The 17762-nt window shown below is 44.9% G+C and overlaps 1 protein-coding gene across 1 annotated transcript in view; it reads left to right on the top strand.

Moving 5' to 3' along the window:
• Positions 1-17762, top strand: part of CCNY (cyclin Y) — a 127594-nt gene that overhangs the window by 78146 nt on the left and 31686 nt on the right. The window contains exon 2 of the mRNA XM_082843821.1: positions 16394-16468. Within this exon, the coding sequence (XP_082699947.1) occupies positions 16394-16468 (75 nt within the window). The remainder of the gene's footprint in view (positions 1-16393; positions 16469-17762) is intronic.

The following is a 17762-nucleotide window of genomic DNA, read 5'->3' as shown; positions in this document are numbered from 1 at the left end:
GTGTGGGTTTATCTCTGGGCTTTCTATCCTGTTCCATTGATCTATCTTTCTGTTTTTGTGCCAGTACCATACTGTCTTGATTACTGTAGCTTTGTAGTATAGTCTGAAGTCAGGGAGCCTGATTCCTCCGGCTCCATTTTTCATTCTCAAGATAGTGTATATGGTCTTGATGTGTTGAGAGGTGAAGGGGTTGGTGTGGCAGAGGGAGTTAGCTGGGAAGGTGGGAGGCAATGGGTGGAGGCGGCTGCTTGGCCTTGAGATCAAGGAGTGTTGTTACTGGTGACCACAGGTCTGGGGTGGGTAACCATGGGGACAGGAGCCCAGGGTCAGATGAGGACAAGGTCACAGAGGACAGGAGGTCAAGGGAGTAGAAGGTTTGCTTAGCTAGATGTTGAAATCCCTAGATATTATGGTGAAGTAGCTGGGGAGAGAGGGCAGCTGGGGGTGCTGGGTAGGGCCAGAGGGGAGAAGGAATTGGTTTCGAAGGGGACAGCGAGGCTCCAGAGAAGACCCCCAACAGTGTAGGGACGTGGTGCTCAGAGCGGGGAGGTGTGGGAGCACACACAGGGCATTTTGCTGATGAAGGACATGTGTTTTGGGAGTTGGGAGCTGCCAGACAGTGGCGGTGGTGTGGAGCCTTCTGGGGCTGAGAGGGGATAGTGAGGGCGGCCTGGGAGCTGCAGGCTTCCTGAGTTGACTGAGGCAAGCAAACAGGAGTGGAGGAATTTTTCTGTGGAAGATGGTGGCGCTGGGGTTGCGGGATCTTGGGGAGGGTATCTTGTCAGGGGTCCGGGGCTTCAGAGCTGCCTCTTTAAATCCTGCATACTGGAGATGGAGCTGTCAGGAGGTATTACTGGGAGGTTTCTTGTTTATTTTTTGCATTTTATAAATCGGTATTTCTCAGTAAGAGATGTCTATTTTAAATATAGTGGAAGTTCATCCTCCTTAATTTTCTTCCTTTTCTCTCTGTCCTTTGCTTTGGAGAATGGCACTATTAAATGCACGGGGTCGAATTTCTTGTCTAAAGCAGATTCTGCTGCTGAAGGGAGCCTAGTGTGAGAGAGCATCGGTCTTGGGGTCTGCACGCTAGTCCCCACTTGCTGTGACCTTGGAGAGAGACTTCCTCCGGGCCTCTTCTCCTTTGTTTAAAAAGATGGTGGCAGGGGCGGGGCATCTCAGCTATAAAATCCTTTGGTTTTAAAGTTAACCCCATTCCATTTATTTATTTAAGATGCTTCTTGTAATTATGATCTGCAGGTTCTTTGTTTTTAAAAAATTTACCTATTTACTGCACGTTTATATCAAATAACATTTTATACTTCCTGCTAATTAGTATTTTCTAAAAGAGTGTAATATGTAGGAGGTACTACTGATAACGGCTTAAAGAAGACCCAGAATTAGCTTGTGTGTTTATATACATTGTGAAGTAATCTTCTCCCCCTACTTCTCCTGCTCTAAACAAGAATGAATTTGAGAGAAGGAAAGAAGAGTGATTTGCTGCTTCACAGGTGGCTTAGCTGCCTGGGCATAGTGGTTTTGCCTGGTAGGCTCAGAGCTGGCTGTATTCTCAGCTTTTTGTGTGTGTGCTTGGGAAATTGTAACTGTTACCAAGAGCCTTAGATTCAGAATGAGTTGGTAATTTTCCATTTCTTGTTGTTTTTATGATAAATTTATTTTATTTTATTTATTTATTTTTGGCTGTGTTGGGTCCTCATTGCTGCGTGCGGGCTTTCTCTAGTTGTGGCGAGCGGGGGCTACTCTTCGTTGCGGTGCGCGGGCTTCTCACTGCGGTGGCTTCTCTTGTTGCGGAGCACGGGCTCTAGGTGTGCGGGCTTCGGTAGTTGTGGCTCGCGGGCTCAGTAGTTGTGGCTCGCGGGCTCTAGAGCGCAGGCTCAGCAGTTGTGGCGCACGGGCTTAGTTGCTCCACGGCATGTGGGATCTTCCCGGACCAGGGCTCCAACCCGTGTCCCCTGCATTGGCAGGTGGATTCTTAACCACTGCACCACCAGGGAAGCCCTCCATTTCTTCTTAAACTAACTAGAAAATCAGATTAGTCTAAGATGTTTTTGATATCAGAGTGCAGCCAGGGTAATAAGGCTGTGCTGAACAAATGGAAGAGTACTTGTCTGGCAGGTTGTGTTTGATTGGCTTCCACTTTTGTTGGCCCCCTCGTAGGGTCCCTTCTGAAAGGCACTCTGTGGAGGTGGTTAGATTTGAGAAATGACATTTTATGGTGTGAGTTGAGAGCAGACACGGGCACACCCAGGGGCTTCCTGAGGCCTGTCCCTCACAGATCTTGGGTCAGCTCAGGGCTGGACCTGTTACCCAGGGCCATGCACTCCCCAAGCACAGGCCTGGGTCGCTACTGACTCACCCGAGGATGGCCTGGGCAGGGGAGCGGTCAGTGCACACCTTCCCCTCCCCACCCTCACCCCCAGCAGGCAGGCATTGCCCTCTGGAACACCTGTGTCCATCCCACGGCAACTTGGGTGCAGTGCCCTCTGCCACTCTCTTTCACTCGTTATGATAGTTTTATTTCAGCTCTGTGTTACAGTGCAGTGTTTAATAAAATACTGTCTTCCCTTTTTAATTCTTTAATAGTTTGAATAGTAATGTATCTCAAGAGTAGACTGATACTTTGTCTTATTCATTAGTTTAATAATTTCTGTGTTCCTACAAGAATTAATTTATATAGGGGACAGGTGAAAGAATAGGGTAGAACTTGTTGAGTGTCAAGAGAAAAGATGGTAAATAATGATTTTGCATATTGAAGGTGCAGCTGTTGGCAGTGATGTTGAAAGTGGCCTCCGAGAACAGTTTGTACTGCAGTCCACATTTGAGGCTCAGAGTGATCAGAGCGACTTGTGTGATTATTAATTTGTTCTATGACTGAGACAGTCTGTTTATCTCTGCATATACCTTTAGGTTAAATGCTGCTGAAATGAGAAATGACATGCAGACTTTTCCCCTCCTTCTCAGATACCAAAATAGCCGTATAGTTTGTATCAGCTCTGCAGTAGTATTGGTCTTCCTTAAACCCAGCATAACCTTGCTTATCTGGAATGAAACAATATTCCTATTCAGCAGTAAATAAATATAATCTTTACTTGTTTAATTTTTAATGTTTGTCTTCCCATTTCATGGTATGAAGTTCTATCAACTCTCTTTTCCATCTAAGTGACTGCTGAAGTTTCCACCATTTTAGAGTAAATTTCTTTGTTCTTTGAGGTTGGAAAATTTTTTTTAAATTGGGGTATAGTTGTTTTACAAAGTTGTGTTTCTACAGTACAGCCAAGTGAAGTAGTGTTCCCTGTGCTATACAGCAGGTTCTCATTAGTTATCTATTTTATACATATTAGTGTATATATGTCAGTCCGAATTTCTCAGTTCATCCCACCCTACCCGCCCTTTCCCCCCTTTCCCTCCTTGGTGTCCATACGTTTTGAGGTTGGAAATTTAATGGTAGGATTTAAAACTCTGTAGCACTGTTATACTTAGAAAGGGAAGCTCTAACACTCTCTCCATTTTGAATGTGCAAAATAAATATGCCCACAGAGAAAAACTGGAACATATAGAAGAGTTTAAAAAAAAAAGAGAGAGAGAGAGAGAAGAAGCTCCTGTGCTTGCCTTATACAAAAGTACTGTGAACATTTTTGTGTAGTTTCTTCTAGTACTTTTAAAAGCTGAATTTATTTAAAATGAAACCACCACCACCAAAACAATAAAACCCAAACCTGTATAGCATGTAATTGTGGTGACACTGTGTACAAAATTTTGTATCTTCCTTTTCACTTAGTGTGATAAATAGAAGTATTTCCCCAGTTACAAATGTGTGAGCTTTTTATAAATATTTATTTATTATTATTTTAATAGCTACACATTTTTCCTTATAGTAAATTTGCCACCTAGCTATTCAGTCCCTTATTACTGAACATTTAGGTTATTTACAGTTTTCTTTTTCCTATTATACATAATGCAGTAATGAACATCTTTGGGCTTAAAGCCTTGTCTGCATGTGAGATCCTCTCACTAGGGTAGAATCCCAAGACTGAAGGACGTCTGCACAGCGGCCTGCACAGGACATCTGCACAGCGGCCTGGAGGAGGGTCGGCTGGAGATGCCAGTCTGCCCGCCTCTCTCAGCCCCTCACAACCTTGCCCTTTGCTTGCTGGCCGGATGGAAGGAGGGGTGCTGTGCACCTCGAGCCTGCTGGGATCAGAGGCGGGCCACTGGGCACTGTGGGGAGGAGGCTGGCAGTGACTCACACACAACCTTGCATCACTCTTAACTCCTCAGAAGAACGATATTGGTGACTCTTTTACCCAAGGGTTTCAAAGGGCCTGATGTAGCTGCAGACTCTCCCCTTCCATTGGATATAGTAACCATGGCAGGATGACATTTCAGTGAACTCTCTTGGACATTCTAATTATGGAAGAAAATACCTCTTCCCCCCACCAGGTGAAGGCATCACTGAAATCCAAGCTAATCCCTGGTAGTATTTTTCTCTTCTCAAAGGACAGTTCATTGAATCATGCAGACAAGTGACGTTTCCTATTTTCAACATAGTCACATTGGCTGACTGAAATTCAAAAATAGAAAGCAAGGATATATTTATTGATCCATGGATTTCTTGGAATGCTGAGAAAAATATTGGCTTAAAAACCAGATTTCACGGGACTTCCTTGGTGGCCCAGTGGCTAAGACTCTGCGTTCCCAGTGCAGGGGGCCTGGGTTCAGTCCCCGGTCAGGGAACTGCATCCCACATGCCACAACTAAGAGTTTGCATGCCGCAACTAAAGACTAAGACCCGACGAACCAAATAAATATTTTAAAAAAATCAAATTTCACCAAACCTGGTAGATTGTGGTAGGAAAAAATGAAATATATGTGGCATTCTCCCCTCCTGTTCTCCATCACAAGGAACCTACCAGAGGGCCTGCTCCCACTGTGCTCCCCATGGGGTCGCCGCTGAGCTGCCAGCACAGAGAGGAGGCCCAGCACCCGGGCCGCTGCCTCTACTCCTCCACTCGGGCCTGAGGACGTTGGGCAGGCCCTGGAGCCTGGAGCTCAGCGGCAGTGCCTGGCTCCCTCCCTCTGGTCTCTCACCAGGTCTTGAGAGGAGAGGGTCCAGGATTAGTACTGAGCCCCTGGCTTTGTGCCATCTTATTGAACACTGTTTACTAGATTAACAAGCCAGGGAACCTGAGTACATCTGCCTCATTTCTCTTTTGCAGTCATGATGACCGTTTTAATGGCAGACTGGGTAGGTCCTTGGCTGCATGTCCCCCTTGGCTAGGTGTCTCAGGTTTTGCAGAGGAGTAAGGGTTGTCGTGTACCCTGGCGTGTGTATGCTTGCACTCAGCACGTGCTCAGGGTTGTAAAGTTGCATTCACCATTCGCCAGATAGTTTTGGAAGGAAGACATGTGCGTTCCCGTCCTCTCCGTGTCTCTGTGCAGCCTGGACCGGAGCCAGATGTGCAGCAGGGCTGAGCACTCAAATGGAGCAGAAGAGAGTTAGCACTGAGCTTCTCTCATGCTGGGCTCACTGCCTTAGTATTGATTCAGCTTTAGAAACGAAATGGATTGTTTAAACCTTTTTGGTTTTGTGATTGTTTAAATTCAAGTTTTATTAAACCAGGCAGGAGGTCTGATGGCAGGATTCTGAGGCACATTCATTTGGATCTTCCGGTGCGGCTTTTCTGAATGCAAATCTTGTCCATCTGGCTGCCTGTTATCCATCCCTCTGAAGCTCGACAGACTTGATTAAATGCAGAACGACTCTGCCTTGGCAGTTGCATCTCAGATTTTATCATTAGTTATGCATCCCATTTCCTTGTGTCTGAGGTGACCCTCAGAGGCCACAGTATTCCCTTTCTTTCTATTTCCCCCAGAATCGGGATGTTCAAAAGGCAGGTTGTAGTTGTAGATTGAGGTAGGAGGTAAATTCTAGATTTAACCTTTTCTTCCTAAAATATAAGCTATATATCAGGTCTGAAAGTGAGGAAAATACCGATGGGTGATGATCTTACTTGCAGACGTGACTATGAATTTGACCGCCAGGAATCATAGAAGTGCTCTAGGATGACACATTGGGACGGAGAAAACAATCTTCAGATCCTGCGGGATAGAAGTGGCTGTAACAGAGGTGGAGTTGCTCTTCCTCTGTTATCCGTTCTGTTGTGCTGTCTGACTCAAGTAGGGGCCAGGTCGTTCCTCTCCCCTCTGACAGTCCTGGGGTGCTGCACCTCGGTGCCCACATCCTGGTGTGTCACCCACCCAACAGGTTTTCTCACACGTAGGTTCCACTGTATGTCTCCTGAATTGTATCTTCTATTTTCCTGTCTTTGGTGTGATATCCTTTTATAATCTTGTTTTAGTTTTTTATTTGGTTTATTTAGTTTCTTTAAGTGCTTTCAGATAATTCCTGATTTACATAGCTGTGATTTCTGTTTTTAGCACTTTCTTCATCTGCTTCGGGTGTAACCCTCATTTACATGGCTGGTGGTGGCTGCCTTTGGGGGAACACTTGGTGTTACTTGGTGAGAATTTGATCTGAGGATCTCTTGCCACCCTCTTGCTTGTGTTCTGTGTTCTTTGTGGCAAGTATGGGCTTTCAGTGGTTTTGTGTTTGAAAGAGGAAATAATGTCTGATTTGTTAATGGGAAATCTCAACATTAGTAACTTTGTCCCTGATGTTATTCGATCCCGCCTGCTTCTAAAATGCATAAGTAAACCTTTTTTGTGGGCTGAATGTTCTTGGTGCGTGTATGTTTTTATCCCCAGCGCCCCCCTCTCCCCCCACCCCTCACTCTACACACAATGTAACTTGCTTCCCAGCAGCCTCAGCTCTCTCTTGGGCTCTCCATGGCACTGCCCCTAGCAGAACACTTGTCACTGCCCCAGCCTGTCTGCTTCCCCCACCCCCAGACCTAAACACTGGGGGGCCGCAGGGGCTTTCGCATTGTATTTCTTGCACACATCGAGTTGATTCTCAATATAAAGATTTGTCAGCTGTTGAATAAAGTAATAACGGGGACTCAGATGTCTCTACTAGCTTTCAGGGTGTCATTTTGGACACTTTTTAATTGTCTGCAATAGCCAATTTTATCAGTGTTGCCCATACTAGACCTAGTTATTTGCCTGATACTAAAATATCAACGTTCCAAGTGATGTTTTTCCTGTTTCAGTGATAGCGCTAATTCATGCCTCAGGAGGATCTGGTTGCTAGGAGATTCTTTTTGAATTAATCTACATATGAGTTGATGGTTGGTCCTTGCCAGTTTTTCTTTTCCTTTTTCTTTCCTTTTTAAAAAAGCTGAAAAGAGCTACTTCACTTGATCATTCTTTTATGTATTTCCATTATTCAGCTTGTTTGTTAATTATTGTTGAGCATTTGGACTTCGTACACAGGGTTCCTGTCCTCAGTTGGTACTGCCTGGAGGGGATGAGGACCCCACTCAGCCTTTAGGTGGGGCCCCCGGATCCCACTGGCTTTACCGTGTACTGTCTCTGATCATCACAGGACCCAGTGGCCTGTCAGAGCGTTCCTGTTACCATCATCTTTATTGAGACTCAGAGAAGTAACATGATTTGCTCAAGCAGAAACCAGAATTCAGTCTTCTGGTTTTCAACTGTACATTTTTTATCTTGTTCTCTGCTGGACTTTAAATACTGCAGTGTATGCTTATTTTATGGTCTCTAGCCAGCTCTGTTACCGCAAGTTCTCTAGGGCCAGTCTTGCCATTTGTTGTGTCTCTTGACCCTTGCTTGTGATGGATCGTTTCCTCTGTGTCTTGCCGTTTGGGATGGTGAGCCTGTCTTCAGAGGGCATCGTCTGGCGGGGTTCAGGGACGCAGGCTTCTCCAGAGTGGTTTGCAGTTACTTCTGCCAGGCACCCAGGGATCTCACTGGCATGTGACCAGTTTGGTGTAAATTTCTTGTCACAGGGTTCCCTGCACTACACGTGCAGAGTAGAGGGGAACTCCAGAACCATGTTAGAGATACAGACAGACCTGTGGTTACCAGTTACTGGGGTGCTGGGAGACATTTCTCCCACTGAGGCCCAGCTCCTTTTTCATCTGGGTTCATAGATAACTTTTTTTTTTCTAATTCAGTTTTTGTTGTAATTGTAGCTCTTCGAGGGTTCCAGACATATATAAAAGCATCTTTTCTAACTTGTATCCACTCTACTGTCTTATATCTTATCCTGCAGGACATTAAAACAAGGTGACTTCCAAATCAAGACATTGTAAGTAAAGAGGATAGAATTAGTAATTATACCAGGGTAATAGGTGTGAACCAAGACGTGTGGTCACCTTGGTTGAAGCCCAAGACCCAGCTCACAAAGCTGGGAAGCCTTTGTTCTGCCGGAAGACTCCAGTTCTCTTTTTGGTTAGAGCCTCCGGCCATTTCCCTAGCTACACGCTCTAGACTTTTAAATGGATGTCTTATGTTTTATCTCACATTTCTAAGTGCTTGTAGTGTGAGAGCTTTTAGGTCATCTAGTCTGCTGCATTGGTGGAACAATCTGTCTTAACGTTTAACAATCTTAAACGTTAGGATCTTTCTCTCCTTTGGTTCATGTTAACACAGAATATTTGAAAGAGACAGTGGAAAGACTGGAGAGAGGGTGAGGGACGGACAGAGGAGACATATGGGGAGAGAAAAAGAGTGAGTAGAAGAGAGACTGAGAGACAGGTTGGAAAGAGCGAGATGGAGAGACAGACAGAGAGCACATGAATGGGAGTCAGATGTGTGTTCACAGAGAGGTGCACACACAGACACATACGTCCCGGCGCAGACCCAGGCTGAAAGGGGTGCACCCCGGGACATGTACTCACGGATCAACGTGGAGAGTGAGAATGGAAAATAACCCAGTCTGAGTGTGTTAGAATAATCGTAAAGAATCGTAAAGAATAAACGTGAAGTCGGTGGCGGGGGCGGGGGTACAAAAGATGGCTTTGGAATTAACTGGAATTGTAGTAACAGCAGTTTGCTGCCGTGGCACCAGCTACAGAAGTTATAAACAGGGATGCTGATGTGGGCGCCTGGGTTTGGGGCTTGCCTGGTGGCGACTGCATGGAGCAAACCAGGGGGCCAAGCTCTGTATTTTGGTCTCATTGGCCCTAACGAATGGAGATAATCACTGATTTTCAGGCCGTGGGTCAATAGTGACTAAAAAATAAAAGTAAGCCAATCTCATTTAAAATTAACAGGCGTTATTTGTTGATTTTTCATCATTGCTTTGCAGACCCTAGTCACATTTAGCAATATGACTACCTAAAATTGAAATTAAAAGTTTGAGATTATGACCATGTCAAATATTTGTCTACAGATAGGAAACAGACCTGATGGAATCATCTTAAGATTAAGTTTGGGATTGTTAGCTGACCACAGTTGGCCTTCGAATCTAAGTTGACTTTCTACCACGGAGTTCCCAAAAGTATCAAGGAATCACAGGATCCTTGAATCCTTTGGGCTCTACTCACTGATATTGTCGAGGCCGAAGTGAACAGCCCATCTTTTGGATGATTTGTTGGAACAGTGATCAATCTGGGGCTGGCAATGCAGAGAAAGGAGGTAGGAGGTAGGAAGTCTCTGATTTTGCAGGTTGTTTTTTTTTTTAAAATAAATGTATTTATTTTATTTTTGGCTGCCTTGGGTCTTCGTTGCTGCACGTGGGCTTTCTCTAGTTGAGGCGAGCAGAGACTACTCTTTGTTGCGGTGCGCAGGCTTCTCATTGCGGTGGCTTCTCGTTGCAGAGCACAGGCTCTAGGCACGCGGGCTCAGTAGTTGTGGCGCACGGGCTTAGTTGCTCCACGGCATGTGGGATCTTCCCGGACCAGGGCTTGAACCCATGTCCCCTGCATTGGCAGACGGATTCTTAACCACTGTGCCACCAGGGAAGCCCCAGGTTGTTTTTTTTTTTTTTTTTTTCCTTTTGCAGTACACGGACCTCTCACTGTTGTGGCCTCTCCCATTGCGGAGCAGAGGCTCAGGACGCGCAGGCTCAGCAGCCATGGCTTACGGGCCCAGCCGCTCCGCGGCATGTGGGATCCTCCCGGACCGGGGCACGAACCCATGTCCCCTGCATCGGCAGGCAGACTCTCAACCACTGCACCACCAGGGAAGCCCCCAAAGGTTGTCTTTTATGTTTCCTCGTCTATCCAAATTAGACCCAGCACAGTTTAGGCCTTGCTGCACTGTTCTGTTTTCCTTTTTTCTAAATTTCCAAACCATCAGTGATGGGTTATGACTCCCACTTATCTTAGGCATTATTTTATCACACGGATCTTTTATAGCATTGGTGCTGTTTTAAAAGCTGAGATGAACAATGGTGTGACATCTGTGGAAAGGACAGAAAAAACTGCGTTTTGTGGCATGGGAGAATATAGTCATCCCTTGGTATTCACTGGGAATCGGTTCCAAAATCCATGGACACTCAAGTCCCTTATACAAAATGGCACAGTATTTGCATGTAACCTACCACAGCCTCCTGTATACTTCGTCTTCTCTAGATTACTTACAATACCTAATACTATGTTAAATTTTATATAAATAATTGTAAATATGCAATATAAATGTTATACAAGAAGTTGCCTATGTGTGGCAAATTCAAGTTTTGCTTTTTGGAACTTTCTGGAATTTTTTTTTCCAACTGTTTTTGACCAAAGGTTGGTTGAACCCATGGGTGCAGACATGGAGGGCTGACTGCATTGTTAATTACACTAGGTTCCCAGCTGTTAGATTTATTTTCAGTTTTGACTAAAGGAATCCTATCATGCCTTTTACTTAGCTGAAACATGGACTGAAAGCAGTGTGACTGAGTATTTCTGTTATCACCTGATAGTCTGGCAATAGACTCTTAGAATGTTCTGTTAGTATTTTAATTTGACATGTGTCTTAGTAAGTATCATCAGCATAAAGAAGTGGTTCCAAACTGCTTCCTAAGGATTAGGTTGAAGTCAACCCTAGGAATTCTGTCACATTTCCTAAAACTGCCTTTTCTCGCTGAAGTACCCCTGCCTCAGAGGCTGGTTTATCTTGTCATGATGGATCATCTTGTCATTGTAAGAGGTAGGAGGACCTCTGTCACCAGCAGGGAATGCCGAAGTTGTGAACGTCAGGACTCCTTAGGGAGCAGAGATTGGATGACAGAGGTTTAACACATTTAACTGTCTCCAGGTTTGACGTGTGTCTTCAGCACTGAGCCAGATGCTGGGGCTCACTGTTTATCAGCACCCTAAAATTTTAATAGCATTGTTTATGGGGCTCCTATTTTGTGGCGCGAGTCCTGCTTATTGCTTTTTGTTGCATAACTGCTATTCTCACAGCACTCCTCCAGGTAAGGTGTTACTCACCTGCTTTATAGCTGAGGGAATGAAACCTGGAATAGGATGGCAGTTTGCCCGAGGCCATAGAGCTAGCAGATCTTATATATATCTTATCACATATCTTATCACATATCACATATATATATATCTTATCACATCTAGATCTTCCACATTATAAAACGTGTTACTTTTACTCCACCATTTGAGCTTCTCCTTGGGGAATAATGATTCCTAGAACTCCAGGATTGTCAGCTTTCAGCTTTCAGCTTTCCGGATGTGGGTTTTAGAATTTATATTCTTGATGGTCTTCCATCCTTGTTGTTTTCTTTACTGGTACTTCTCACCTTCAGCTTAGAAGGATACTCTACTAGATCAGGGACTTGATCTGTTTTGTTCAATTCTGTATCTTCAGGATGTGGAACTCAGCAGTACCTGGTACCCAGAAGATGCTCAGTGATGGTTTGTTGAATGAGTGAAAAGTGTGGCAGGTTGGACTGGCCTTGACCACCCCCCAGTGGTGATATTCGTGGTATCTAATAGGATGCTCATTTACCCCTCCACAGTTAATTATGAAGGCATCTCTGTGACAGAAATAACATGTGATGCATTATGAAGGCATCTAAATACATGTTTTGTCTCACCATTAATTGACTATAGCCCTTTGAAAATGAAGAATGCATTCTTATGACCATGAGATAGTTTGTGTGGAGAACTGGAAAGGTAAAGACACAGACATGGTTACCACGCCAAAGTAGTCTTTTGGTATCAGCAGGACTGAACACAATACCTGGCATAGAGTTCAGTTTAACCGAATTCAACTGTATAGCCTTGCCAGGGGGAAAAAAAAAGCAGTGTAAAATTTTTGACTCTTAGAGTCCATTGCTTTGTTTGAGAGCTTTTTTGTTTTGTTTTGTTTTTTAGATGTTGGGGGTAGGAGTTTATTAATTAATTATTTTTGCTGTGTTGGCCTTCGTTTCTGTGCGAGGCCTTTCTCTAGTTGTCGCAGGTGGGGTGCGCGGGCCTCTCACTATCGCAGCCTCTCTTGTTGCGGAGCACAGGCTCCAGACGCGTAGGCTCAGTAGTTGTGGCCCACGGGCCTAGTTGCTCCGCGGCATGTGGGATCCTCCCAGACCAGGGCTCGAACCCGTGTACCCTGCATTAGCAGGCAGATTCTCAACCACTGCGCCACCAGGGAAGCCCTGAGAGCTTTTGTTTTAAGCACACTACTCTCTTTCTCGCAGGATTTGGTCAGAATCTTCTTTCCTCATTGTTCACTAGCTGGTCCTGTGCACTAGTGGTGACTAAATTGTAAGTCATCCTGTAGGCTGTGCTGACCTTCCTACAGAGCTGTTGGCCCCCATGTGTGTCACCACCCAGCTCATCTCGGGGTCTTTCAGGGATGGGGATTCACTCTTCAGTAAGGGCAGTGATGTCTGTTCATACGACACTGAAATGGCACACAGCCAAGTAAATATTTACTTATTTGTTTGTTTTTGACTGCGTCGGGTCTTCGTTGCTGCGTGCAGGCTTTCTCTAGTTGAGGAGAGCGGGGGCTTCTCTTGTTGCAGAGCACGGGCTCTAGGCGCGCGGGCTTCAGTAGTTGTGGCTCGCGGGCTCTAGAGCACAGTCTCAGTAGTTTGTGGCGCACGGGCTTAGTTGCTCCGTGGCATGTGGGGTCTTCCCGGGCCAGGGCTCGAACACGTGTCCCCTGCACTGGCAGGTGGATTCCCAACCACTGTACCACCAGGGAAGTCCCAGCCAAGTAAATATTTAAAATTTATAAGTTACTCCTCTTCTGGGTGGGTTAGTACTCAGGTACTTCAGGAGCTCGATGGGGGCAGGTGGGAGCTGTGTGTGCTCTGGGAAGGCCCGTCTAGGGGAGAGCTGGGGCACTGGGAGTCTCCAGGAGGGGCTTGGGGGGCGGAGGAGTACTTGACATGGTGGTGACTTCAAAATAGGTACTATACTGTCAGAACCGACTGTAGCAGAGTGCTTTATTTCATCCATAATCTCTAATTTTAAGCATAATAGCCTGTGAATTTCTTCTTTTTAATTCTTGCAATTCAGAAGCATCCCTGAGCCAACGGGGAGCGTCGCCTTCCTCGGAATGTGCTCCAGTTTAGTTTGTTGTGCCCGATCCCTGACTGCAGCGCGGGGACTTATTTCTTCATGGCTAAAGTAGCGGTTTGTCATGACTTCGGAGTGTAAGTTTGAGTGACACAGCAGGTTTATTCTGCTTGGCTTGTGAGAAGGCTGCCTTTTCCCATTTTTGTTCCCCCCAAAGTTGGAGTTCCCTTGCCAAAGCACACACTGTGAATAACTTTCTGTATTCTCTTCAAGGTCTGGGGCTGCTCCCTGTCTTAGGAAACACCTGGCAGTTCCTTGTACCTTTGTTTGGTGCCATTTTGCATATTTAAGTCAGGCTAGGTAATCAGCCTCTGTGGCTGGCCCTCCTTCACAGCAAGGGCGCCCCGAGCACTCTGTCCCTTCAGGCCTGGCCTGCACGAGCTTGGGAACTTGGCCTGTTGGCTTGCACCTGGGCGTAGGGTTTACTGTGCACGCCACAGTTATGGAATATGAATCTGCTTAGGATTGGAGAAAATGCACACCAACTTGCTGTTAAATCCTTTTTTAAGTAATGTCCTGGCAGCTCATGAGATGTTGCCCCCTAACAAGTGTAAACATTTGGATGTGCTTTCACATAAAATTTAACTGATGATCTGTTTCCCTCAGCAACATTGCATTGCCCTGTGTCCAGAAACAAGTCCTTGATTTTTCTCTTTGTGGAAACTTCCTGGTTATCTCATCTAGGATCTAGATCCTAAAACTTAAATTCCAGGGAGAACTTGGAAGCCAGCTTTAGGGGCTTCTGGATTTCCTTCCGCATCAGCCTCTACCTCCCTCCTGTTCCAGGCTCCAGTCCTTTTGGGGCACTGGGGATCTGAGCAAGGTCTGGCCTAACAGGGACGGTGGGGAAACTCTGGACTTGCCGCTGGAGACCACAGCTCCCAACCCACGTTCTATTATCACCCCGCTCGACACTTAGCTCTCTTGGCCTCACTCGCCTCATCTGTGACATCACGTCAAGCCCAGAGCTTGAAGGCTCCTCTGAACTCTTCCTGACTTGCTCTGTATCATTGAATGGGTAGAAATGATACCTGGCCTGTCACCCATTCAGGAAACCACCCGGGACATAAGCGAGCATTCTGGTCAGGCTCCTCACAGACTCATTTTTACCAGAAATTTCTGGCCTAACTTTAGTACAAATGGAAGCAAGTTTGAAAAATTGTTTCCTCTGTCTTTCTCCTTCCATCAGAATCCCTTAATGCCTTCAGCTGTGAAACCACTATATATAACTTTAATACTTGTTACAGAAGAAGGACCAGATAATAAAGATAGCGTTTGCGATTCAGGTGTCGCTTTCCTCAAGCCCCCAGCGGGAGGTGAGCAGCTGTAGTGCAACGAGCCATCGGCTGATGTAGGAAGAGGCCTCACCTCAGAGGTCTGCCGAGGGGTCTCTGTGACAGGTGTTGCCTCCTGGATACATGTGGCCATCCTTGTTTTTTCTTTCCTTTTATCTTTGACTGGGTTAGCTATTAAACTAAGGATAGATACCATCTGGTTTTATGGTGTTGATTAGATTTCTTTGCAAATTTACTGAAATAATGGAACTCAAAATAGTTTTCATTCTGATGTTGGAAGCTGATTTGAAGACCATTCTGACTTTCCAGGTTTTTTTGTTTTTTTAATTTATTTATTCATTTATTTATTTATTTTTGGCTGTGTTGGGTCTTTGTTGCTGCGCATGGGCATTTCTCTAGTTGCGGTGAGCAGGGGCTACTCTTTGTTGTGGTGCGCGGTCTTCTCATTGCGGTGGCTTCTCTTGTTGCAGAGCACGGGCTCTAGGCACATGGGCTTCAGTAGTTGCGGCACGTGGGCTCAGCAGTTGTGGCTCGTGGGCTCTAGAGCGCAGGTTTAGTAGTTGTGGCACAGGGGCTTAGTTGCTCTGCAGCATGTGGGATCTTCCCAGACCAGGGCGTGAACCTGTGTCCCCTGCATTGGCAGGCGGATTCTTAACCACTGCGCCACCAGGGAAGTCCCTCCATTATTTTTGATCTTCTCTCTTCCCTCCTCTAACTTTATTCTTTTGTTTTGCTTAGCCATTCTTTCCCTGTGGAATCTTTTTGTTTTTGTTTTAATTGGAAGAACTCTTCTGTGATCGGATTCTAATTGTTTATACTGGACTGACAAGCCTGTAGCCCTTGGAGACTGTTCTAAGGCAGGATTACAGAGCCACTTGGCAGTGGGGGAAGAAGGGGTACGAAGTGAGGCAGAGGGTAAGGACTGGGCACTTGGGGGCGCTGGGGTCTCAGGTCCTGTCAGTTGTGACTGCTGTGGTGGGGCCTGGTGTTGCCAATGATCTGATTTCTCAAGAGAAGGTGGAAGCACAGACCTTCTTTTTTCCTTTGTGGTCTGTGTTTGAAATGTAAAAATCATTATCTATTGGCTCAAATTTTTTACAAAGGAAAGAAGATGAATGAGTCAAACAAAACTTACATCCATGGCCCAGGTTATGCCCACAGATGGCCAACTTGAGCTTTTGCTCTAAAGGATTAAGTTTTCAGAAAAGGACAGTCTTGATTAAGCAGAGTGTGTAGATGCTGATTTGGCTGCGGTATTCTGTTTTAGTCACTTTAACAAGGAAATATCACTCGCTTAACTGGGGGTTTAGATGAGTCAGTTGTAGCACATAACTCTCCTTAATTACGTGTTAGGACTTTGTCCTGCTATTCTGTAGTATCCTGGGTGCAGAGCAGACTTTTAAAAAGAAAATGGAGTTTTCGGCTAATAGATCTCCAGCCAAGTGTCTAATTTTTTGTATGACTTTCTCAAGTTTCTAAATAGCAGTGTTCTCATTTGAACCTAGAAGAATCTGTTAGCACAGTAACTGTTGGTTTTTTCCAGAATCCTTGAATGTATTAGTAATTTAAGATTGAAAATCTTGACTCCCTTTAGTTATCAGATGGATATTCATATATTTTCTTTTTCTTTCTTTAAAGATTTGAACATGGAATTCAATCCTTCAGACCATCCTCGGGCCAGCACAATATTCCTCAGTAAATCTCAGACGGACGGTAGGTTACTGATATATTTATGCTTCTTTCTTTTTTTTTTAAAGAAGACTTACGTTGGCAACTAGCCTGTCTTGATTTCCCAGGATAAAAATAGAATCCCCTTTAGTGACCCCTAAGGATATTGTTTGGTGGTGGTTTCCTTGGGGTTTCTTTATTTTATAGTTATGCTTTTAGAATTTACTGTTTGAAGCAACTGTCCTCATTTTGCCAATCAGCTGGATTGGTTCTAAGTAGTTTCTACCCCGAGAATCAGAAATTTTCCTTTAAAAATTGATCTTTGCATAAATTCTCTAAAGATCAGAAGAATTAGTATGTAAAAGAAGGTATAATATAACCCTAAATTAAAGAGCCATTGTCTCTGTTGTGTCATTTGAGAACCGAATTGAGCCTGTACACTAGGGGTAGATGTTTTCTTTCTGTCAGACTCCTGCTAACCAGTTTGTTCTGTGGCATGGAATTTCTCCTGGGGGATTTTCCACTCTTTTCAGCCCTTGGCTAATCTCACTGTAAAGGAGAGAGAAAACACACAGTATGGTGAACACAGTCTCTCAGTTGGATTCCTGTAGAAAAGAGTAGCGGAAGGGGACTTCCCTGGTGGCGCAGTGGTTAAGAATCCGCTTGCCAGTGCAGGGGACACGGGTTCGATCCCTGGTCCGGGAAGATCCCACATGGCCATGGAGCAACTAAGCCCGTGCACCACAACTGCTGAGCCCGTGCGCTTAGAGCCCATGCTGTGCAACAAGAGAAGCCACCGCAAGGAGAAACCTGAGCACCACAACTAGAGAAAGACTTTGCACAGCAATGAAGACCCAACGCAGCCAAAAATAAATAAATTTAAAAAAAGAAAAAAAAAGAGTAGTGGGAGGAATTTGTTAAATGATGATACAGTGATGAAGATGTTATATTACAGTGCTGGAGCCCTAGTGATTCTAGCCCTGACTCTTTTGGCAAATTGCTCAGCTCTAATTTTGACGGAGTCCTAAACTGACTAAAAAATAAATATATTTAAGACAGTAAGTTCATTTATAAGAACTGATAACTCCTCAGTTATGGTTAGGTGACAACTTTGATGTAGTATAATGCTGATATAATATTGGCGCTCTTTAATTAAGCAGGCCACTGACTTGATTTGAGAGAATTTGGTGCATTTATTAAAAAAAACAGTGTTTCCAAGAGTGCGAATAAGTCATCGTAGGTATCAAATACTTGTGAAATAAGTTTAGAACGTATTGGGTAAAAACAAAACAAGACATTTTTTCTTCACCTGGTGAAGTGGGAGCCCATTGGGAGGGGT

The sequence above is a fragment of the Leucopleurus acutus genome (assembly GCF_964270905.1).
Source record: "Leucopleurus acutus genome assembly, chromosome: 1".
In the NCBI taxonomy this organism is placed as follows: domain Eukaryota; kingdom Metazoa; phylum Chordata; class Mammalia; order Artiodactyla; family Delphinidae; genus Leucopleurus; species Leucopleurus acutus.
Note: the sequence above shows the minus strand (reverse complement) of the source record. Positions and strands in the feature narration are given on the sequence as shown.